The 25,434-nt window shown below is 50.1% G+C and overlaps 1 protein-coding gene across 5 annotated transcripts in view; it reads left to right on the plus strand.

Moving 5' to 3' along the window:
* ANAPC4 (anaphase promoting complex subunit 4) overlaps positions 1–25,434 on the plus strand; it is a 221,010-nt gene that overhangs the window by 66,146 nt on the left and 129,430 nt on the right. For all 5 annotated transcript variants that reach the window (XM_029589903.1, XM_029589893.1, XM_029589913.1 and 2 more), the window contains exons 10-12: positions 2,730–2,813; positions 13,929–14,015; positions 19,493–19,557. In XM_029589903.1, the coding sequence (XP_029445763.1) occupies positions 2,730–2,813; positions 13,929–14,015; positions 19,493–19,557 (236 nt within the window). The remainder of the gene's footprint in view (positions 1–2,729; positions 2,814–13,928; positions 14,016–19,492; positions 19,558–25,434) is intronic.

A 25,434-nucleotide genomic window follows, 5' to 3' on the forward strand; every position in this document is an offset into this window, starting at 1 on the left:
CTTGAGAGGCAAGGTCGAGGGGTTTTCTCTTGCGAGTCACCCTGCTGTTGTGCGGTTTTGTTTTGAGAGGTGGTCGGAATTGGCGACCTCTGGTGCGTGTTCCTTGTCCTTCCTGGAACTTGAGCTTGGTACTCCGTGGCCTGTGTGCGGCACGTTTGAGCCTATCAGGATGGCTTCCTTGACGGACCTACCTCTCGAGACGGTTTTCCTAGTGGCCATCTCCTCGGTCTGTCGTGTTTCTGAGCTGCAAGCTCTTTCCTGCAGAGCACCATTCTAGCATGTTTCCACGTCGGGAGTCTCCTTACAGACCGTACCCTCCTTCTTACCTAAGGTGGTTTCTTCGTTCCATGTTAACCAGATGGTTGATTTGCCCTCTTTCTCGGAAGAGGAGCTCCGGTCGGCTCCAGGCAAAGACCTGAGGCGTTTGGACGTCCGTCGGGTCCTTCTGCGTTATCTGGAGGTTATCAACGACTTTAGTAGGTCAGACCACCTGTTTGTCTTGTGGAATGGGCCCAAGAAGGGGCTTCAGGTGTCCAAGTCTATTATCGCCGCTGGTTGAAGGGCGCTATCGCGTCCTCGTATATTGGTTGCGGTAAACCGGTTCCAGATGGGCTTACGGCTCATTCTTTGCGTTCTCAGGCGACTTCGTGGGCGGAAAACGTCAATTGGTCTCTAGTCAAGAGATCTGCAGGGCGGCCACTTGGTAATCATGGTATACGTTTTCCCGGCATTATCGGTTGGATGTCCGTGGTCCGTCCGCTCAGTCGTTTGGGAGCAGCGTGATTTGAGCGGGACTCTCAGGGTCCCACCCCAGTTCAGGCGGCTCGGGTACATCCCAGCTGTCTGGACTGATCCTGGTACGTACAGGGAAAGGAAAATTAGGTTCTTACCTTTGCTAATTTTCATTCCTGTAGTACCAAGGATCAGTCCAGACGCCCGCCCACGGTTCTGGGAGTCCGCTCGTCTTCTCATATTCCACGGTCCTTCCTTGGCAGATTGTGTTCGCTACGTTCGGACCAGTTTTTAAGGGTAAGTTGTAATTCCTCAGTTTGTCTTTTACACTATTTGTGTTGTATTAGTTCTACCTGGTCTTCTATGTTGTCCAGGAAGTTTCTGTTTGATCTAGTCTTTAAGTACCTACATGCCTACAAAATTACAAGGGGGTACAGGAAATTTTTGAGGAAGTTGTCTGAAGTGGTCAATTACTTATTTCTGCTTTGATATCACATATACTGAGGGATCGCAGGTGGCACACCAGTATATCTAGGGGGTGCTTTCAGTTTTCTCTCTGACTCCATCTGCTGGACAGGAGGCATAACCCAGCTGTCTGGACTGATCCTTGGTACTACAGGAACGAAAATTAGCAAAGGTAAGAACCTAATTTTCCTTTGCTTACCTGTAATAGATTCTCCATAGACAGCAGTATAAATCAGCTATACAAACCCATCCTCCACCCTTCTGGGCTGTTATAGTATACTGAGAAGAGATGCACTGAGGTGACTGCAAAGATTTATGGATATCTCCGAGCTTGGAGAGAGCTGTTCCACATCAGCACCATCAGCTGATATCATCAATTTGTGTTGCTGATTTGCCCTGCTTTCTACAGAGAGCAGTAAGCCAGATGTACTAAGATTTTTTTCAGTAAACACAGAATGGAAGAAACTATTAGTACCTTTGGCCCTTATTGAATGTTTCATAGTAAATAACTAAATAAATAAAACAAAATATAAAATAAAACAAAATATCTAAACAATATCTGCATTTTAAAAACTAGAAATAGAACATTCTGAGCCCAATTTTCAAAGCTGTTTGCGCTTGTAAGTGGACACATGGAGATTTATGCAAGTATTTTATAAACTATGTGGTAGATGTCACACAGTTTATAAAATAGCACATTTTTCCTGCTCAAAATATGCATGTATGATGTAGTAAGTGTATATATCCAATATCAGAAAAAGCTTTCTTTACCTATTTTTATAAGCGTGTGCATATATTTTAGGTGTGTAAAAATATATAAGAGCCTTCTTCACAATCTTTTAAAAAAGAACTGAAAACATGGCTTTTTCAAAAGGCATACGCAACATGATAAATCGTATTATTCTTCTAATCTCATTTTAACTATTTCTCATTACTACTTTTTCACATTTTTAATTTTTTCTTCTCTTTTTACATTTACTCTTCTCACTGTTATGATTATTACAATGTGACATTTCTAACATTTTGTTATATGTACACCGATGTGATGACTCTTAATAACTGATTTAAATGCAGAAGCAGGTATTTTAAAAAGTATGCACATATACCATTCTGAAAACTTGTTCGCATACTTGGTCTTACCAGTTTGCCAATATCTCTATAAGTTCCTCCTCCACCAGTTCTTCCACCAGACCCTCTAGCACGTCACCATGAACCCCCACCAGTTTACCCAGACCTCCCACTCTAAAACTTCAGAAAACTAACGAGTCTGATTTCAATTGTGCAAGTCTGTTAGCAGGTGTAAAAATATTTGGATGTTTGGTAGTATATATGCGTATACTTACAAAATAGCAACCTAAGCGTGCATTCTGAACCCTGCCCAGCCCCCTTTCCCCTCAATAAAATGTATACGCATACTCGAGATTTATAAAAAAAAAAAAAAGCATATACGCACATGCCTGCTATTTTTACGTAAGAAACCCCTTTGAAAAGTCACTCTTGTTTTAACATAACTTTTTCATTTTTTGTTACAGCTGGATACCAGTTTGCTGTCAGTGTACCTACCGGAAGTAACTCAAATGGCCCGTAAATTTACTCATATTTCTACTCTTCTGCAGGTGATATTGTACTATTAAAATAAATTCTGCATTTTTCTATAACTTGTTTAGCATTAGGTATTTTTATATGTAAAGTTTTTTGACACATTGACCAAGTAGACAGAATAAAATAAAATAATTGTGTGACATCAGTAGATGATGAACATGATTCTTACAGCTTCAGTAGGTGAGGGAATTTCCTGCCCCCAGGAACTTAATCTAAGTGGAGACCAGCTGAAGGGGTGTTGTAATAATAGACCACAGTGAATGGTACTATGGGGATTATAATTTGGTAAATTAGATAGAGGGAGTCTCATATGAGTCAGGTAGTCTTCAGATTATGGGACATTTTCTGACCATTACTACAGACCTATAATTTGGGGTTAATGTGGATAGTGTTATGCAAATAATTAAATCTACTAGGTAAATACTTTTTAGTTATTTTGTCTTCAACTCAGTGAGCTATATTTTCCGCAGATAAGCAGGCTGAATTAGCCATAACTTTGGGAACGTCCTCCAGTCCTCTAGGTGGCGGAGCTTTCTGAAAGCACACAGAGCTGTTCTCTATGTGGCCGTGTGGGAGTGTCTCCCATGTATCTCCCATCCTGCTCAGTCTTGCTCTTTCCGTGCTGCTGGGTGCATGTGGAGCTTTTTCTCTCTTATTTTATTTTTGTTATTATTTTAGTTACCTTCATTCGCTATTTGGAGGAAGATTCACAACAGATGGTGGAAGCTGGGTCTGTGCTGTTTGTGTCAGACCAGGGGTTTAATATAGGTAGCCAGGTCTCACTCTTCTCCTTTCACCCGACCTCTTACATCAACAATAAAACAGAGACTCTAGTTTGGGATCAAACAGGGCACAGTTTTATTAACAATAACTCTAAGTGCCCGAGCTCAGTTATCCCTTATATACATAGGCCTCATAATGCACCAGCCATGCCCCAGCAAGGCACACCTGTCCAGGCCTGCCGGTCTTGTATCAATAACATAATTCGTATGCTTCCCCTTCAACCCCCGCCACGCCCCAGCAAGGGCGTTGTTAAACCAGCTCTCGCCACCGGCCAACAAGGAGCCTCCCGCAGGACAACTGCACCCAATTGTCCTGCTCGCCTTTCGGACCTGACACCTGTCAGGTCGCTGTACCATACAAGACCACTCTGCCACCTTATTGGCTCGGGCAACCCACCCCCTCCAAGCTGCGACAACACACCCTCTTTAACTTAAACCTGTACCCCAAATACAACAATATACTTGAGGGTGGGTGGGAGGGTAGCGGCTTCGGGGAGCAACAGCAGACAAGTGTTTCTGACCGTTACTCCCCCCTCATACATCCCCTACCAGGCTCCTCCCATCCGGGCAACCACAACAGGGGAACTAATAGGTTCCTGCATTTTTCCCCTGAGGCTTGAAATCAAACCTCGTCATTTAGTCAACCAATGGGCTTCCTTGCCGAGCACTGACATCACCTTCAGTGCTCAGCAGCTCAACCCTCCCCCTCGGGAGCCAGCACGAATCGTGCCTGGCGCCCATATTACTCCGGGCACCCGATATGCTATCGGGTGCCCTTCTCCTTGAGTCCGCTCCAGTGCCCAGTGGGACTTCACCGAGAGCGAGGACAAAGAGGGCCTCTTCGGCAAGGCCCTGTGGTAAGCTAGGGACTCTGTTAAACATTCCATGCTGGTTCAGAGTGAAGCATCGTGGAATGTCCATTCACTCGATGCATCCAAGCATCCACCCAAAGCGCTTCCATCTACTCGATGCATTGAACCACTTTCGCCAAACCTGACACAGTGCGCCTTATCGAAGCCAAGGCTTCTACGGGCTTCATCGATGCAATGCATCGAAGTAGTTGCGTCGAGGCGTCTGAGTGGCTGGTTGAAGCTGGGGCATCAGCTCATTCGGCAGCAGGTATCTTCCCATTTGGGGATCCCAAGCTGCATACCTCCCTTCACCAGCACAGAGGTGTCGCGACCTGATTGAGGTGCAGGGGAGAGTTGGCCAATGCATCGGCGTGCAGAGTCGAGGATGGAAGTACGCTGTGACCTATGGAGGCATTGCTTCAACATATAGGCAAGGCGTAGGAGGCTGGCCAGCAGGTGTATGTGGACTTGAGGATGGTTCAACCCCATGCGTGTAAGCAAAATGGACTGACAGCCTCACCACTCTGTCATCCTGATCAGAGAGGTGTTCGGTCGGAGAGTTTTGAGCATAAGCTTACCCAGGCAGAGTTTCTCAAAGAGGCCTATCTCAGAAGTGCTAGAGTCATCTCACTGACTGGCGATGCTTTCCTCCGATGAGGCCTAACAAGGTTTGCCTAAGAAAGAAGAATATGTTTCTCCTGTCCAGCGCATTGGTCATGTCGCTTGAGGTTGCTTGACCCCAGGGTGGAGGTCGACTAAGCAGTGTTGCAACTGGGGCGACAATGATCCTGCCACAGTGCTGTCCAGCTTCCCTGTGCTTCATTGCGATAGGGAAGCCTTGGAGAGGCAGATCTCAGGTCTACCTCCATTCCCCCGGGGCGAGACATCTTCTACGGGATAGTCACCCACTCAGAAAGCAGGTGACTCAGGTTTGTTAACCGGAACACCAGCAACTGGTGGCCTTGAAGGCCAGCTAACCGATAGCAAGTCTGAGGAAGATGGCCTCACTATCAGTCACAGGGGGCCCATCCCTTCAACTCATTGGAGGAAAGGATGACTTAGGGCTGTGTTACAGACCGGGAAAACGAAGCGTCAAATTTGGCAAATTTCTTTGGTGGCCTTGGGCAACAGTCGGCATAAAGGAAAATAAAATGTGACTACCCAAATCCAAGGACCATAGCCTGCGGCTGGATTAGTGGCAGGGCAGGGTGCCCAGCCAGCAAGTGTCAACCAGTCGGAAAATGATGGCGGTGTCAGCCATGCGATTATATGTAACCCGCTAATAATCGAGGTGGGCAAGTCAGGGATGCAATGCCTGCTCCCCTCACCAGGCTAGATCAACATATGATGAGTGTAAGAGGTGACAACTCTGGTGCCCAAAGGAAGGCCCTCTGCCAACGAATGTACCATGCCTCCAATGTAGACGGGGGGGTCCATACACATCAGATTCAAACCTAAGCGATTCTGGTGAGGGCGGTAATCATGGCCCACATGGGTGGCCAGAGGATGATCCCTTATACAGATGGAAGAGGATCGACTCCGCAGACGGCCGCCGAGAAGAGGGACTCGTCTGGCAGTAAATAGGAGCCCAGGACTTTACACTTGGAATAGCCACAGCCTGTGCAGGGATTCCACAGTAGACTGATGCGGTGACACCTTACTCTTGAGAATGGGAATCTAGCCACGCAGTGGCAGGTTACCTCGTCATGTGGAGGCCCGCCCGAGTACACCTTGGTCACCAAAGGCAACAGGGAATCTAGGCTCCCCCGTCTGCCCATAGGGGCTTCACTTAGTACAAGATGCTTCCCTCTTCCCAGAGACAAAGAGACTACCGTATAATTTCCTCGTATCCCGCGCACAACAAGGACCACTCAGAGACTAAGCTCGAATGAGATCGGTATCACACTCGGGATCTTGATGGTCCACGGAGACCGTGAGATGCTTGCCTGGTTTGTCCACCCTTTGGGAAGCTAACGCCCTTGGACATACACGAGACCTGCTGTCAGGAAGGGTGATCCTTCTTCCACCCGATGCGTTCCTGCTAGCATCCAACATTGGGGAGGTTGAAGGACACATCAACATACCTGAACTTACCGATCCAGAAGCACGGCGTAGGGGGCTCTTCCAGTAAGTACCCTGCCTGGAAGGACTAGCATGGTAATTGCGCCAAGCACGCAAGGTGGAGTAGAGAACATGGATCAAATCTTCTCTGATACCCAGAAAGCGTGTAGAAATTTTTCTCCACCATGCCAAGCAAGAAGGGCAACGGTATCAGACAGGGCATGTCAGCACCCATCGCAGCCTATCATCTTCTCAGGATGACTCCCTGGTATCATACTTAGCATTGAACTCCAGATTACCAAAGGATCCTCTGGCTACGCCAGCAGTCAAAGAGAATGATCCCGTGAAACTCTAGCCTGAGCCTAACTCAACCCAAGTTTCTGCTATTTGCATTGTCAGACAGCTATCACCAGGGACATTGTGCCAGGGGGAAGTCCACCTGAGTCACCCTCAGTTCAGGAAAGAGGGTCAGTAAACGATGGGCTCTTATCTACCGCTAAATCATACCTCAAATCTCGCTGCGTAAGGGCAGCGCTATAAATGAGTCCTTGTCCTTCCTGGGGTTATCTCGGCTCTCCTTCTTATTCAGACAATAACTGGGCCAACCGTCTCCTGGAGCCGCTTAAGGCAGGTGCAGAAGGCGATTTCCCATGTTGGATCCCAAATCTGCCCAACCTACTGTGAACTCTGCGTACACTCGGAGTTTAGCTCTCCCAATTGTGGTGTCCTTCAAGATGAAGTGCCCAGGCTCCGGGTCCTAGAACATCCTGTCTTGCTCTACTAAACATAAAGCATTCTGATACTGCGCCGAGGCCACTAAGACAGAGCAATTGCGGCATCTATCACACTACAAGAGATGTGCTCGTCATGGACATTCAACAGCTGCCATGCGACCGTTGTTGCATGCCTTAAACATCACACCGCTGCTGGTCAGCAGGTGGCCGCAGAGGGTAGAGAGGATCGACCCATTCTCTGTCAAGGACAAGTGAGAGACTGTCCGCGACCACGGGTCAGGTGGAGCTCGTCATTGGAAACTGGAAGAGGTGGTACGACAGTCTCCTTTCAGACTCCGTCCAAAGCTTGGAAAACAGACTGAGGCAGGATGGGAGTCACATGGGATATACTCCCACTCGGATACATAGAGCACAGCTCTGTGTGCTTTGAGAGCACTCCGCCACCTAGAGGACCAGAGGACGTTCCCCAGAGTCATGGCTAATTCATCCTGCTATCCACGGAAAACACCATTTATGGTAAGCAAACTTGCTCTTATCTTTTCAAAGTTCTCTTCTAAGTACTAACTTAAAAATTAAAAAAAAAAAAGCTCTTAGGAAATTTTTGCATAAGAGAAGCTAATCTCTTCCATATATAGATTCTTTAGGATAAAAAAAAATAAACAAGTCACATTCACTTATAAAAAAAAAGCTGTTTGAGCATGTTTCCATTTTTAGAAAGACTGGATCAGTGGAAATTGTCCATAAACAAGAAGTACCACTACCCTCTCTCTGTCTATTGCTTGACCAATTTATTATTTTTATTTTAGTTTTTATTAATGTTACTGTATTATCTACCTTATAAATGGCCTGTGACCGACGGCCCGCAAATGCGCAGTAGAGACCAGCTCTACCGCGCATGTGCGGGCGAGCACGTCGCTCTGAGCCAGCGTCAGAAAAAAAGAAAAAACAATGGCGGCGTCCAGTGGCAGCGGCAGCGGCGTTGGGTGGCGGCGTCCAGTGGCAGCGGCGGCGGCGTTGGGTGGCGGCGTCCAGTGGCAGCGGCGGCGGCGTTGGGTGGCGGCATCCAGTGGCAGCGGCGGCGGCGTTGGGTGGCGGCGTCCGGTGGTAGCGGCGGCGGCGTTGGGTGGCGGCGTCCAGTGGCAGCGGCGGCGGCGTTGGGTGGCGGCGTCCAGTGGCAGCGGCGGCGGCGTTGGGTGGCGGCGTCCGGTGGTAGCGGCGGCGGGTGGCAGCGGCATGGCGGCATCCAGCGGCGGCGGCGTTGGGTGGTGGCGGCGTCCGGTGGTAGCGGCGGCGGCGTCCAGCGGCGGCGGCGTTGGGTGGTAGCGGTGGCGGCGTCCAGCGGCGACGGCGTTGGGTGGCGGTGGCGTCCGGTGGCAGCGGCGGCGGCGGCGGCAGCGAGGGAGGAGAGAGAGAAGGAGGGACTGACAGAGAGGGAGTGACTGAGTGAGAGGGGAGGAGAGAGAGGGAGTGGGACTGAGTGAGAGGGAGAGAGGGAGTGGGACTGAGTGAGTGGGAGGGAGTGAGTGGGACGGAGGGAGAGGGGGGGACTGAGTGAGGGGGGAGGGAGATAGAGAGGGAGTGGGACTGAGGAAGAGTGGGACATAGAGGGAGGGGGGAGGGAGTGGGACAGAGGGAGAGGGGGAGGGAGTGGGACTGAGGGAGAGTGGGAGTGGGAGAGGGGGAGGGAGTGGGACTGAGGGAGAGTGAGAGGGAGGGAGAGAGGGGGGGAGGGAGAGGAGAGGGAGGAGTGGGTGGGAGGTAGGGGGTGGAGGGGAGAGAGAATGAGGGGGAGGTGAGAGACAGAGGGATGTAGCCCTTTTTAACGGCGGTGGCAGCGAGGGAGGAGAGAGAGTGAGGGACTGAGTGAGAGGGGAGGAGAGAGAGGGAGTGGGACTGAGTGAGAGGGAGAGAGGGAGTGGGAGGGAGGGAGTGGGACGGAAGGAGTGGGACTGAGGGAGGGAGGGAGTGGGACCGAGGGAGAGTGAGAGGGAGGGAGAGAGGGGGGAGGGAGGGAGTGAGACTGAGTGGGAGGGAGGGACTGAGTGGGAGGAGTGGGTGAGAGGGAGGGAGGTAGGGGGTGGAGGGAGTGGGACTGAGGGAGAGTGAGTGGGAGGAGAGGGAGGAGTGGGAGGAGTGGGTGAGAGGGAGGGAGGTAGGGGGTGGAGGGGAGAGAGAATGAGGGGGAGGTGAGAGACAGAGGGATGTAGCCCGTTTTAACGGGCTTAACGGCTTGTAGACATATATAACACATTCACCATCTTTTCTGAACAAGAAATGTCCACAATTACTAATACGAACACTGTCATTTTTAATACACAGCAAATGTCAACAATTTTCAACCCAAGATTAATGCCTCCTCTTAAAACCCTCCCTCTAATGCCCTCATCCTCTTCCCCCTCCAAGCCACCCCCCCCCTTTTATCTTTAATCCTTCACAAAAGGATTTGCATCATTTCATTTATTAAAAGGGAGGGAGCTTCTCTCTCTGCATCGCAGTTACCTTTTCCATTTGATATATATTAGATACATTTATATAACTGTTTAGAGTTGGGCACTAATGGCTTTTGCCAGGGTGGTGCAATTTTACATCTGGCTGCCAAAATTATATGAGAAACAAGTCTTTTTTCCCTCAGACCTTCTATCAATAGGATTAAGAGGCAAATCTTAGTATTGCAATCTATTTTCTCTTTAGTAATATCATGGATAAGGTTTTTAACTGTGTCCCAAAAAGGTACAATGTTTACACATCCCTATCTTATATGAACCTTTGTGCTTGCTTCTCCACATCCACACCAGCACAGCTCTGAGTGTTGTCTATATATTTTTTTTCAATCTCTCAAGAGTGAGATACCATTTAAAATATACTTTATATGCATTCTCAACTAGATTAGCAGATATGGAAGATTTGCCACTCTCAATCTAACATCCTTCCGTTTATCTTCCTCCAAAATACAATTTAAATCCATCTCCTATGTCTTTTCATGTAAAGTTTTCCTCTAGACCAGTGGTTCTCAACCATTTTTCTGTCGGGACACACCTGACAGATGGTTCTCACATGCGTGACACACTGAACACATGACCATCATAGGGCTAAATGTAAAAGTACAGTTTGCATCCACAGGAACTCCCCTGACCCACAGTTATGGATGTAAAGCAGAATTATGACATTTCCCGTACAACTCACCTTACAAAAAATATATTCTGGTTCTAGTGTCATCTCAGTAACAGCAACACAAACTCCAACTACCAGGCTCAATAGCCCTACTTATGAAAAGACAGCAGTTTATCACTAATGCATGTCCTCTTGAGAAAATACAACAAATAAGACTGATACAGTGAAATACCTCACCTCGGTCACATACACAGAACCGACCTAATATACTCCCAGGATCTGTAGTAATGCACATAAACTAATCCGCACACAGTTACACCTGTATTATGGAATGCACTCAAACAGTAACAACCCTACCTATGAAAAGGCAACACTACAAATATTAAATCAGGCCCTAAACACCAATACACCTCCTATTTGGAAAACAGAACTAGCCAAGCAGCTATAGATCCCAACACAGAAATAATTGTATAACTATACCAATAAGCAGAATAAAGTTTTACAACAACTATGAACAGAATAATATCCAACAATTAAAAACTCATAAAAATTATTTAAAATTCTCCAAACACCAATAAAATATTTCAAAACAGCAGACACATCACATAATATTCAGTAATTAAAATGGCAGTCAATCAAGAAAAATAAACTTTAAAAGCCACCTTTACTAACCCCCTTCAGCAGCTCTCCTACTCCTCTTCCATGCAGGCCAGTAGCACACACCAGAAGCAGTAATGGCTGAAGCTCTGTACTCATGGTCCTCTTCCTTAGTGCCCACGACCAGTCTCTATCTCTCACACACACACACACCAGTTACACCCCCATGACCAGTTTGTCTTTCACACACCAATCATCTCCCGACCAGTCTTTCTCTTACATACACACCAGTCTCCTTCCCGATCAGTCTCTCTCTCTCGTTCTTACTCCTATGCTAGCTCTCGCCACATGCACAGGCTTCTCAGTCCCATAATCACTTTCTCTCTCACACACACAGTCACACTTGCATACCAGTTTCTGTCTCTCACAGACCAATCATCTCCTGACCAATCTTTCTCTTACACACTCACACACACACAGCAGTCACCTTCCCGAGCAGTCTCTCTCATGCACACACACGGCCTCCCACTCCCATGTTCTATCTTACATATACAGGCTTCTCACTCCCATGCTGTGTCTCACACACACCCATGTTTTTCACTCCTATGCTAGTTCTCTTCACATGCACAGGCTTCTCATTTCCACAATCACTTTCTCTCTCTCACACACACTCCAGTCATCTCCCTGACCAGTCACGTCCATTGTCGCTTCTTTATACACACATCACCTCTCTGACCAGTTTCTCTCAATCACACACATGCTCTCTCTCTCACTTTATATAGATGATCTCAATCAAATGCTCTCACTTACACACAGGCTCTCAGTCAGTTACACATGCACACTCTCAATCACACATACATTCTCTCACAGACAGGCTGGCTGGATGTCTGTCTTCATTTCCTGCACCCCCCACCCACGAGCATAAATGGTAGCTGCAGCAGCCGCCGCCTCTAGCCCCCGCAGGCCAAGAAAGAAGAATCCCATCGGCCACGGGAGGCTAATTCTGCTGTCTCTTGTGCCGATTTCTGGCTGCTTCTGATTTTGCTTTGGGCCCACGCTACTGCTTGGGAATGCCGCTGCCACTACTTTTTCGTGCAGCATGGCTCTTTCTTCTTCCCACGCACCCCACTGCACATCACTTCCTGTTTCGGGGCAGGTGTGGGAAGAAGAAAAGGCCCAACTGCAGTTGCCAGCCTCCACTAACACTGCTGCCGTTCCTATCCAGGCTTGAACGTGCTGATAGCCTGCCTCTCGCTCTGTGAAGGAAGAGGGGGGAAGAGCAGCGGGAGACCTGTAGCAAGCGACACACCTGCCGCTGCTTGGCAACACACTGGATCTGAAGGGAGTCAACCGGCAATTGCGCATGGCTCACTTCAGGATGGAAACCTTATGCTCCATAATTCTGGCAGTACAGAAAGGGGAATTCCTCACATCTCGCGATCTGATGCTTGCTTATCTACATATCCCCATTTGATAGGAGCATCAACAGTTCCTTTGTTTTGCAGTTCTACAGCACCATTATCAGTTTTAGGCCCTACCATTCAGTCTGGCCCAGAACCTTTTTTGAAGGTCAAGGTGGTAGTTGCGGCATCTCTATGCAAGGGGAGGGTATTCTAGTCCATCCATATCTGGAAGAGTGCAGAAGAGAGTCATTTGGCATCTCACAAAGTGATCTGCCTCATTCAGGAGTTAAGCTGGGTGGTGAACTTAGCAAAGAGCAGTCTACACTGTGATTCAGTACGGAGTGGGGTAGAGGGTTCCTGCCAGAGAAATGCATCTGGAAGTTGGTAATTCAAATTCAGTCCTGAGGATGGCCATTCACCCAATGATGTAGACTTATCTGCAGGTCTTGGAGTCGATGGCGGCAAAGTGGAGGTAGTACTCTGGGTGAGGGCACATGTATGGCCACTTCAGCGTGTGGTACTCTCATGGTGGAATTCACAATCTCAGGAATATACAGGCTTCACTTGCCGATGGAAGTGTGTGAGCAATTGCAGTGGTGGTTGCAAGCGGACCACCTCAGGAAAGGTGGTCCGCTTGCAACACCCCCCCCCCCCCCTTAGTTTCTATATAATTTTAATCAAACCTTCAGTAAATAAGATTATGGGATAATAATGTATTTGGTTTATCTTAATTATGTCTTTTTCTTGGTATGGTTGTTTGTTATTCTCCCTTGGAAATCATCTGGTTTGGGGTAGGAGGAAGCTTGTTCTAGGATACTGGTAGGCTGAGGGTGGCACAGGAGCCTATGTAAGATGACATCAGCAAGTCTGTAATCTCTGCCTCTATTTGCTGGTTGGTGGATATAACCCATGTATTTGGACTGGTTTGGATGGACTCAAGGAAAAGAAATGGTTAGGTAAAAACTATTTTCTCCGTGTTTTTGAATAGATTTCTATCCAGCTCTTTTGCCTGTGCCAAAGATCTGTAGTTTACACTGGTATAGAAGAAATTGCCATCTCCCCTTTCTAAGATAATCCACAATGCCTCCTCCCTCCCATATACGTTCTATATTTCAGTTATTTTAATACTATTTTTTATGTAAAATGCTGCTGCCTTATGTTTTTCTGCTACCCTATCCTTCATAAACAGGTTATAACCTTCCCAGCACTTGCAACACCTTGTTCAGTTGAGAGTTTGTGTTTGATATTCTTCACTGCAGAAAGTAGATGTTGACTTTCTTTAACTTATACCACCTCTGTAAGGTCCGAGGTTCACTTCTCAGATCTTTTCTTCCTCAAAATTCAAAGTATAAGAATCGTTTGTTTACTAAGCGATGTTTTTAATTACATTTTTTAAAAATATTTATAAACCAATGCCTGTACTAAGGCTTTGCAGTGGTTTGTATACATTTAGGTTTCTTCTATCTGTATTAGCAGTCAGAAAGTTGGTTTTATAACATTTTTATTCCTGATTCCTAAAACATGCTTATACTTATTACTGGTAAGTAAAAGTTACTATATAAACTATATGCAGTGCATTTTTCTCTACAGTACCTAAAGTTATCACTGACCTGCATGTGTGAAGCCTGGGAAGAAATACTGATGCAGATGGACTCACGGCTGACCAAATTTGTGCAGGTATTTGTGATTTAAATAATGATGCTGTACAGTGTGAGTGTGCAAGTTTTTTTATTTTAGTGTTGACTTTTAATGAAATCTTTGTCGATTGTATCTGATGAGCAACAAAGAGAACAAATAAACCAGAGAGATATATATGTAACTCTTTATCCAGATAGTGCTGAAGTAGTAAAGTATCATATCAAAGATATATAAGAAGGGAAAAGGTAACCATACCAACAAACTACTACAATGAATGAGATCCAGTGTATAGAAAAGATACAGAATAATATATTATAGATGAAAGAAAGGTCAGTCATTCTAAATCATTTTCTTTTTTTCAAAAAAAGAAAATGAAATGAATAGTGGATCTTTGCATTTATGTCAATCCGTACAATCACTATAGCATCCCAATGGATGGCATTGGCCATCTGACAGTCATCTGGATACTGCAGATTCTAAGTCATGTCATAATACCAGAAATCTTTATCAAGAGAAAAACTTGCACAAAATATGGTATGACAGGGACTTGAGAAAAGAGTCAGTGGTTCAAGATGTGAGAAGTTTGAGTTCCTCTTCAGCAAAACCAGTCCAGACACATAGATTATGCCTCCCAGCCAGCAAAGAGCAGAGACTAACATGTTTGACATCACTCCTTATAGGCTCCCAAGCTGACTTCAGCCTGCCAGTATTCTTTGTCTCCAGTAGATGTATGGCAAGCATCCCCTGCTGTGAGCTGAGATCTGGTTAGGCCTGATGAAGAAATCAGAAATTTGAAAGGCAGCTACTTAGGTGAAAGTCTTATACTTCTTCCCTTGGTTTAGCAGAGCAGGTGGACCAGGAGGCTTCAGGTTTTTGCAACAGGGTTTTCCCTGTACGTACCAGGATCAGTCCAGACTGCTGGGTTATGCCTCCCGTCCAGCAGATGGAGTCAGAGAGAAACTGAAAAGGCACCACCTATATACCCTGGTGCGCCCCCCTGCAATCCTTCAGTATATCTCTGACTCCAGCAGATGAGAGAGCATAACCTGCGGTCCTGATCTACTGAAAAAAAAAACCCCACAAAGTTTATTAAGAGGAGTGAAGTGATCCACTATTTCAGGTTTGATTTAAGTTATCTGGGAGGCAACTGTGACTAGAACTCGAGAAAAGCTGAAGTGAGGAGCCATAGCAGGCAAGGCAGGGCTCTGCCCTGAAGCCTTTCCCCGGAGTACATTTTGCCCAGCCCAGTGAGAGGAGGGGGGAGTATTCATCGGTGGGCCGGTCACTTTCCCCCTCCGCCTCCAGAGAAGCCCATCCCTCGGAGAAAGTTGGCAGAAGGAGTTTCTCCTTTCTGCAGGCTCCAAGCGTTTTCAAAGTTTGTAAAAAAAAAAAAAAAAAAAAGAAGTGCTGCATTGCTAGCTGCCGCGGAAAGCGCTGTTGAATTGAAAAAAAAACAAAAAACGAGGTGTTTTTACAAATTCCCTGCCTGCTGTACTCTCTGGGTCTCCGGAGGGGGTGGCCTGCCACCCGTCCCAGTTTCGCGCCGTTTCGCGCTCCTTTCTCTTCAGGGCAATGCCCAGGGGACTCGTTTGTGTCGCGTGCGGGGAGTCGGGGCTCCGGCTCTCGCGCGAAGGCCTCTGTTCCCGGTGCATTCCCGGGGATGAGGGGCCTTCGCGGAGAGCAGCCCCGACCGAGAAGTCACTCCCTTCGCGGCTGATCTCCTCAGGTGGCCTCGTGGGGGGTAGACATACAGGGAGCGTTCCCGAGTGCGGAGGCGGCGGCCATTTTGGATCACGTGGCGGCCATTTTAAATCGACCCGGTCGTGAAGCGGAGCTGTCGGAGGAGGAAGAGGATGATGATCCCCTCTCCCCACCGGAGTTAAGTTCTCCCAGGGGCCGCGGTTCATCTGGGCATGCTAAGGGGGATACTCGGAAGAGGCCACACCCCTTCTCGTCTCAATTTGTGCTTTTGCTGCACAAAGCTTACCTGGAGGCAGAAGCAAATTGGGAGCAGGGGTCTTCGGCTCCCAATAAGCGGGGGAAAATTTCTATAAGTCCTGAGGGACTAGGTTTAGGAAATTCTGCTCCTTCCCCAGCTCCTAAGCCCCCGCAGCATAATCCGGTGGATCCTGCCCCTCAAGATCCCCCTACTCCTGATTCATGGGCAGACATGGGGAGCGCGGATCTCGTAGAGGGCGATGATCCGCTCGTCCTCAGATTGTTCCATAAGGAGGAGTTGGACCCCTTGATCTCGCATGTTCTTCAAGAACTGGGGATCCCAGTCCCACAGATTGATTCAAAATCTTTACCAGGCGACTTGGAGTTGACGGGGTTTTCGCGCGCCGTCCCATGCGTTTCCTTATCATAACAAACTTTCCCAGATCGTGTCCCGGGAATGGGATGCTCCGGAGGCTACCTTGAGAGTTGGACGAGCTATGGATAAGCTGTACCCGCTTCCTCTTGAGGCTTTGGAATTGCTTAAGGTGCCTAAGGTGGATTCGGAGGTCACGGCCATCGCTAAACATACCACAATCCCAGTTACAGGTGGCACGGCCCTTAAGGATCCCCAAGATAGAAAATTGGAAGTGTTGATGAAGCGAATCTTTGAAGTGTCAGCCCTAGGGGTGCGAGCGGCGGTTTGTAGTTGCATGGTACAAAGGGCTACCCTCTGCTGGGTGCAGCAAATGTTAACGTCTCAGGATTTGCCTCCAGGGGAAGCAGAGCAGGCGAACCGAATAGAATCTGCGGTGGCCTATGCGGCGGACGCCCTGTATGATCTTCTCCATACTTCAGCCCGCTCCATGGCGCCAGCAGTCTCCGCACACCGACTCCTCTGGTTACGCCATTGGGCGGCGGACTCATCCTCCAAAGCGCAACTTGGTTCCTTCCCTTTTCGGGGTAAGTTGTTATTTGGGGATAAGTTGGAGCAGCTTATTAAGTCCTTGGGAGAGAACAGGGTCTTCAAATTGCCGGAAGACAGGCCGAAATCATTTCGTTCCTCGGGATCCTTTCGTGGTCGTTTTCGCGGACAGCACCGGTATCGCTCCGGGAGAGGTTCCTCTTCATTTGCACCGCGGCAACCGCCAGCACGCTCTCAAGGATGGTTTCCTTCCTTTCGTGGCCGGCGGCAATCACGCACGGGGGCGAGCCATGCCTTCACCAATAATAAGACGCCACAATGAGGGGACGCCGGTCCATCCCTCCGTTCCGGAAGTGGGGGGTCGTTTATTTCACTTTCGGGAGGAATGGGCCAGAATAACCTCAGACCAGTGGGTCCTCGACATTATAAACCGCGGCTACGCTTTGGATTTTGCACGACCCCTGCGCGATTTCTTCCTAGTCTCCCCCTGCGGGTTGCGAAAAAAGCAAGAGGCTATTTCGCAAACGCTAGCGCGGTTACAGGCTCTGGGGGCTATAGTTCCCGTACCTATGGCCGAGCAAGGCACGGGCCGCTACTCCATCTATTTCATCGTCCCAAAGAAGGAAGGAAACTTCCGTCCCATCCTCGATCTAAAACAGGTCAACAGAGCTCTAAGAATCCCACGCTTCCGAATGGAGACTCTGCGTTCCGTCATTGCGGCGGTCCACAAAGGCGAATTTTTGGCTTCTTTGGATCTCATGGAGGCTTACCTGCACATCGGGATACATGAATGTCATCAGAGGTTCCTAAGGTTCATGGTCCTGGGAGCCCATTACCAGTTTTGTGCTCTCCCCTTTGGTCTCGCAACAGCCCCGAGGGTCTTCACCAAAGTAATGGTAGTCGTCGCCGCAAGTCTCCGAAGAGAAGGAGTGCTCGTCCATCCTTACTTGGATGACTGGCTCATTCGGGCAAAATCAAGAAGGCTTTGCAAGGAGGCAGTACGCACAGTCATTTACCGTCTGAGCTCCCTAGGTTGGGTTGTCAACTACTCCAAGGGCCAGCTGATACTCTGCCAGAGCCTAGAGTTTCTGGGGGCCTTGTTCAATACGGAGTGGGGCAAGGTTTCCCTGCCGCAGGCGCAAATGGAGCGACTGATGGCGCACATTCGTCGTCTACTAGCTCTGTCGCTGCCGGTGGTATGGGATTATTTACAGGTTCTTGGATATATGGCGTCCACCCTAGAGTTGGTGCCTTGGGCTTTTGCGCATATGCGACCATTACAGAGAGCGCTATTATCTCGATGGGACCCCAAGTCGGAAGAATTCCGGGTGCCGTTACCACTTCTAGATCCGGCAAGGGCCAGTCTGCAATGGTGGTAGTGTCCCACTTAGTAGAGGGATAACTTGAATATGTCCCATACATCCGGACTGGTCTAGCTAGATGAAGAGGAAGAAGAAATTCCTAGTTGATAATTTCCTTTTCTTGAGTCCAGCCAGACCAATCCAGGACCCTTCCTATTCTACCAAGTGTATTATTCTCCTAATTCATTTTCAGAATAACTGTGTGCAGTAGTCTGTGCACTGATGTTTAGGTAATAACCTACATTCCTTGATAAGGTTGTGTCTGTTTAAGGTTTCTCCCTTGGAAGCACTCTGGTTTTTGCTTGGGGGTGAAGGAAAGTTTAGTGTATTAAAAATGTTTATTTTAGCATATTACATAGAATACTGGCAGGCTGAGGTCAGCACAGGAGCCTATAAGGGGTGATGTCAGGAAACTTTCTCCATCTGCTGGTTGTAAGGCATATAACTCATGTATCTGAGCTGGTCTGGCTGGACTAAAGGAAAGGAAATATCAGCTAAGAACTAATTTCTCCTTAAATATTCGTAGGCAGCTGAGTGATCAACTGGTTTTGTGATTATTAGCAGCTAATCAGATGAATGTACAAATAAATAATACAAGTTTACCTTATTGGCCCAAATATAAGCTGTGATACTCCTTATATTCAGGGCTGTACAGTAAAAAAAAAAAAAAAAAATGTACAAGACCAGCTGCTGACTTCTCCCCCCTCAGGCCCAGGCGGGAAGCTGGCTACTACTTTCTCTCTCACCAGGCCTGGGCAGCACTCCAGTTCCTCTTCGCCCAGGCAGAATGTAACTGCTTCCTCTCCTGCTGGATACCTCCATCGCCTCCTTCAGGGAGATGCAACTGCTTCTTACTGTGTCAGTCCAAACAGAATGTTGGCTGCTTCCTCCCCCACTGGTCCTAGGCAAGACACTGGCCACTTTCTTCCCCACTGGGCCCAGGTAGGATGCCAGCCACATATTCCTTCGCCTTGGCTGAGCAGTCCTCGTTGCTTCTTCCCCTGGCTCTATGCTGCTAATGTAAGATAAGATAAGTTTTGAATCAATTAAATTTAAAAAAAACCCTGTCTTTTATTTGGGCCAACATGGTATTTAATTGAATAGCTTTTATACTAAAATACTTGTCTGATGCAGTTAGATATTCGAACTCTCTGAAAAGAACATTATTAGACATCTGAACAAACGGATGGTCGCACCATATAACTGACTGACAGAATGAATTGGATGCAGCTGCAAATACTTCCAAACGTATAAATAAATACTTACTTACATGAATTTTCTTTTACATGATGTAGGAAAAAAACACAAGCAGTTCAGTACAGGATGAGTTTATGCAGTTGTTGCTGTGGGGCAAAGCAAGGTAACATTTTTCAGTATTTCTTATAACTTAGGATTCAATTCTTACAAATTCAGCAGTGTGGAAGAATCATGGCCAAGGATGTTCAGAGGAGGGAAAGGATCTAGCCAGTAAAAACTGGTTCAAAACTTGTGCGAGAGGAATGCTGTATACGTCAGTTCTTGTGCATTAATTAATTAATTTATTTATGCTTTTTTTTTCTTTACCGACATTCGTAGGGACATCATGCCAGTTTACATCAAAACAAGGGTAACAACGGAGAATAATAAATTAATTAATTTATTTATTTTAAGCATTTTATGTACCGAGATACGTTGGGAACATCATCTCGGTTTACAGATAACTAAAAATAGCAAGAAGCTTCACAGAAGAACATTATAAGAAATAAAAAAAAAAAATAGAGGGTAAACAAGACATTGTTAAAATGAAGTGTCAACAGTAAACAAATTGAGGCGCAGCCATCAATATATGTGCATAACTGGGATGTACACAGCTTGTTGTACATTGTTATACATATATTATTGGCCATATAAGAAAATTATTACTTACCTGCTAATTTTCGTTCCTGTAGTACCATGGATCAGTCCAGACAGTGGGTTATGTCCCCAATCCAGCAGATGGAGTCAGCCAAAGCTTCGAGGGGGCGTCACCATAAATACTACTACCCCCTCTGCAGGAGTTCAGTATCGAGTATATCAAAGCCCGAGTAAACAAACAAACCCCCGGATTGGATCAAGTTTAAAGTAAACGGCAACCATAAGCCGCTAGACCTAAGTAAAGAACTGCAACCTTCCCACCAACCGGTAGGAGGCGATGCAAACAGCGTGTCAACCCAAAGGGAACTGTGACAAACAGTGAAAAAGCTGAGAAATCGTGAAAGACAGAAAAAACACGCCCGTATCGTAGAAGACAGCCAAGCAGGATTAGAACCCAAACGTGGTGGGCGTCTGGACTGATCCATGGTACTACAGGAACGAAAATTAGCAGGTAAGTAATAATTTTCTTTTCCCTGTACGTACCTGGATCAGTCCAGACAGTGGGATGTACCCAAGCGTCCCTAAATCGGGTGGGGTCCTGCGAGGCCTGCTCAGAGAACCTGCTCGCCAAAGTGTCCAGAGACAGACAGGAGAGGCGAGGTGTAGGCGATAGTGCCTCGAGAACGTGTGCAACGATTTCCAGGTGGCTGCTCTACAGATTTCTTGAGAGGAAACCGAACGAACCTCCGCCCAGGAAGCCGCCTGGGAGCGTGTAGAATGCGCTACAATGCCGGGTGGGGGAGTCTGCCCCACCCAATGTAGGCGGCAGCAAAGCCGGCTTTCAGCCGTCTAGCGATGGTAGGCTTCGAGGCCTGAGATCCCTTCTTAGGCCCAGACCAGAGTACAAAGAGGTGGTCGGAAGTCCGGAACTCATTTGTAGCCTCCAGATAGAGGAGCAGGGTGCGCTTGACATCCAGGAGTCGTAGAGCCCTCGGCTCAGAAGATGGGAAGGACGGCAGTTCCACCGTCTGATTCACATGGCCCGCCGATACCACCTTCGGCAGGAAGGAGGAAACAGTGCGAAGAGAAACTCCGGAGTCTGAGAAACGGAGGTAAGGCTCTCCAACCGACAGGGCTTGCAGCTCCGAGATGCGGCGCGCGGAGCAGACGGCCACCAGAAACACCGTCTTGAGGGTGAGATACTTGATCGTCGCAATCCGCAGTGGTTCGAACGGGAGCCCCGACATGGAACGGAGGACAAGGTTGAGACTCCAGGAGGGACAAGGATCCCGCAGCGGAGGCCGCAAACGCTAGACACCCTTGCGAAAGCGAACAATGTCCGGGTGTTGCAGTAGAGAGCCCCCGTCGCACAGGAGCGAACCAAGGGCGGCCACCCAAACCCAGAGCGAGTTGTTGGCGAGCCCCTTGTCCACCCCCGCTTGTAGAAACTGGAGGATCTGAGGAAAGAAGCCGTAGCAGGGCTAGTGTTCTGACCAGTACACCACAGCTCGAAGACCTCCCAGACCCGAACATAGGCCACCGACGCTGAAGTCTTTCGGGAACGCACCAGCGTTGACACTACCGCCTCCTGGTAGCCCCGGCGTCGAAGGCGGTGCCTCTCAAAAGCCAGGCCACAAGACAGAAGGGTTCTGTCTGATCGAAAAATACTGGGCCCTAGTGCAGGAGGCGGGGGAGATGTCCTAGTCGGATGGGTCTGACGATCCCCAGGTGGAGAAGGTCCGCGAACCAGGGACGTCTCGGCCATTCTGGCGCGACGAAGATCACATTCCCCTGATGAGCCTCTATCCTGCGGAGCAGTCTGCCCACCAGGGGCCATGGTGGGAAAGAAGATTGGCTGGTCACGGAAGCACTAGGGCATCGACTCCCTCCACTCCTCGCTCTCTTCTGCGGCTGAAGAAAAACGGGGAGCCTTGGCGTTTTGTGCGGATGCCATCAGACCCATGTGGGGAATTCAGATCCATGTGGGGAATTCACCGCTGGACAAGGAGGAGCATAGCCTCGTCGGAGAGGGACCATTCTCCGGGATCCAGAAGCTGGCGACTGAGGAAATCCGCCTGGACGTTGTCCACGCCTGCGATGTGCGAGGCCGCCAGGCGGACCAGATGACGTTCCGCCCACTGCATCAGCATCGCTGCCTCGAGCGCGACGTGTGGACTGCGAGTGCCGCCCTGGCGATTGATATAGGCCACCGTGGTCGCGTTGTCCGATAAGATCCGAACCTCCCGATTCCGAAGGGGTGGCAGGAAGTGTTGCAGAGCTAGTCCGACCGCTCTGGTCTCCAGGCGATTGATGGACCACTGCGTCTCCTCCGTGGACCACGGCCCCTGCGTGGCGCCGCGGCCGCTCCCCAGCCGACTAGGCTGGCATCGGTGGTGACCACCACCCAATCTGGCAGATCGAGGGACACGCCGCGAGCCAGATTCTCCGGATCCATCCATCAGGCCAGGTTGATCCTGGCAAACTGCGGCAGGGGGAGGAGCATCTGGTAGTCCTGCGACAGCGATTTCCAACGGGAGAGAAGTGCTCCTTGTAGGGGCCGGAGGTGCGCAAATGCCCAAGGAACCATGACGATGGTGGAGCCCATCGCCCCCAGGAGCTGCCGGTAGTCCCAGGATGTGGGAACTGGTAACGCAGAGAACCGCTGTATGTGTTCTCGCAGGGCGTGCGCTTTGTCCTGTCGCAGAAAAACCGCGCCCCAGCGGGTGTCGAAGGTCACCCCCAAAAAATCCGAGCGCTGCGAGGGCACAAGGGAGCTCTTGGAGAAGGTCACCACCCATCCCAGGGACTGCAGGAACTCTATTACCCTGGCCACCGCAGTTTGTCCATGCAGGAAAGACTTCGCTCAGATGAGCCAATCGTCCAGGTAAGGATGAACTAAAATACCCTCTTTCCGAAGAGCCGCCGCCCCGACTACCATGGTCTTGGTGAAAGTGTGCGGTGCCGTCGTCCAGGATCTTGAACCGGAGAAGACTATGATGCTCCCGGCGGATGGGGAGGTGAAGGTAGGCCTCCGTCAGGTCCAAGGAGGCTAGGAACTCCCCCCGATGCACCGCCGCAATCACCGAGCGCAGCGTTTCCATCCGAAACCGAACCACCCGGAGGGATTTGTTGACGTCCTTCAAGTCCAGGATGGGCCGGTAGGAGTCGTACTTCTTAGGCACCATGAAGGAGATGGAATAATGGCCCAAGCCCACCTCTCCGGAGGGCACGGGCGCAATGGCGCCAATTTCCCGAAGCCTGTCCAGTGCCAACTGTACCTCCCTTCGCTTGGAGGCCTATCCGCAGGGGGAGAAGATGAACCGTCCCTTTGGAGCGCGGACCAATTCCAACGCGTAGCCGTGTTCTATGGTGTCCAAGACCCACTGGTCCGAGGTGATCCGCGCCCACTCCTTGTAGAAGAACGCCAGCCGTCCTCCGATCCGGGGGACGGTGGAGTGGGCGAGCCGAACATCATTGGGAGGACTTGGGAGAGGGTTGTCCCGCTCCCGAGGCAGGAAGCGCAGGCCTACGCCCGCAAAAGGAGCGCAACCAGGGCTGCGACCTGTGGACAGAGGGCCTGGAGCCCGCCGGTCTGTAGTTCCTATAGCGCCGTTGCGCCCTGGATCTGGTGCGGGAGGACGAAAACGCCCTGGAGGGCCGGTACCTGTCCTCCGGCAAGCGATGGACTGCGTTTTCCCCCAGTGACTTGATGATCTGGTCCAAATCCTCTCCGAACAGGAACTTACCCCTGAATGGCAGGGAACCCAGACTCGATTTGGAGGAAGTGTCCGCCGCCCAGTTGCGGAGCCATAGAAGGCGACGCGCTGCCACTACCGAGCCCATGGATCGAGGCCGGACCCGAAACAGGTCGTAGGAGGCGTCAGCCCCGTACGCCACCGCAGCTTCCAGCCTATCCGCTTGGGCGGCCTCCTCGGCCGGCAGAACCTGAGAGGTGAGAAGTAGTTGCACCCAGAGAAGACTCGCCCTCTGAGCCAGCGAACTGCACATCACCGCCCGCATCCCCAGCGCGGAGACCTCGAAGATCCGCTTGAGGAAGACTTCCAACTTGCGATCCTGCGTATCCCGGAAGGCCGCGCCACCCGTCACTGGTATGGTCGTCCTCTTCGTGACCGCCGACACCGCGGGGTCCACTTTCGGTACCTTGATGAGATCCAGGAAATTCTCCGGAAGCGGATACAGCTTCTCCATGGCCCGACTGACCATAAGGGAAGCCTCCGGGGCATCCCATTCCCTAGTAAGAAGCTGCAAGGAAGGAATCATGGATGGGAAACGCCCGAACCCTCAGCTGGAGGGCTGCCAGCACCGGATCTCCCTTCTTGGCCGACGTGACGATGGCGGGCGCTACTGGAGCGGGCGGGTCCGGCGGCGGATCGAGATCCAGCTTCTGGATAATGAGTGGAATAAGTTCGTCCAGCTCTTCCCTCTGGAAGAGACGCAGCGTGAGCGGATCGTCCCCCTCTGTGGTGGAATCCCCTTGGCCCCCTTCTTCCAGGTCCGGCCTAGGAGACGCTGGGCCTGTCACTACTCCCCCGGAACCCACCGGAATCCGGGTGCGATCGGGAGGCGGGGTGGCCCCCACACCCGCCGGGACGGGGGGGGCCTGAGAGGGAGGCGAGAGCCGCGGGACCTTGGCTGGAGACGGTGCTGCGGGAGCGTCGAGGCCCTGCAAATACGCAGTGTGAAAATCCCGGCCTACCTGAGGAAGCCCCGGAGGGGGGGCACCCCGTGGGATCCTGGACCGTCAGGCTGTGTTCCGGCAGCGAGTTCGGTGGAGAAACCACGGGGGAGTCCCTGTCATCCAGCGCTGCCTGAGTCCCCTCAGGGCGCTGGGCATGTAAAAATGGCCGCCTTTCCCGCCAGGAATGGGGGAGGGGCCGGCCCGCGCAGCCCGGGCATGCCTGTAAAAAACGAAAATCCGCTAAGGGACTGCGACGGGCCCCCCCCCCCCCCCCCGGGGAGGCACCGAGCACAGATCCCTTCACGTGAAATCCGCGATCCCGGCTCGCCGCAGGCCGAGCAATGTGCCGTCCGCGGCATCGTGGGCCCTGCTGGCAACGGAGGAGACAGGCAAAATTAAAAGAAATGCCTCGGGGGGGGGGGCCGCGAAGGAAAACGCCGGTGCGGGGGGGCCCGATCGGCCTGCACTGCCCGCCGATGAAAAGCGGTGCCGCGGGGGGGCCCTCCTGGCCTCACAACCCGCCAACGAAGCTCTCCCCGCTCACCTCCGCAGCCCACGAGGAACCGGCAAAATGGCTGCTGGTGAGGGAGAAAAACGCGGCGGAGCCGAAGCAGCCGCGAGCAAAATCAGCTGTAAGGAAAAACACAGAAGAATGCACTTACCCCGGTTCACAAGGTACAGCTAGCACCGAGAGAGAGATAGAGA

Source organism: Rhinatrema bivittatum, chromosome 1 (assembly GCF_901001135.1).
Source record: "Rhinatrema bivittatum chromosome 1, aRhiBiv1.1, whole genome shotgun sequence".
NCBI classification, from domain to species: Eukaryota; Metazoa; Chordata; class Amphibia; order Gymnophiona; family Rhinatrematidae; genus Rhinatrema; species Rhinatrema bivittatum.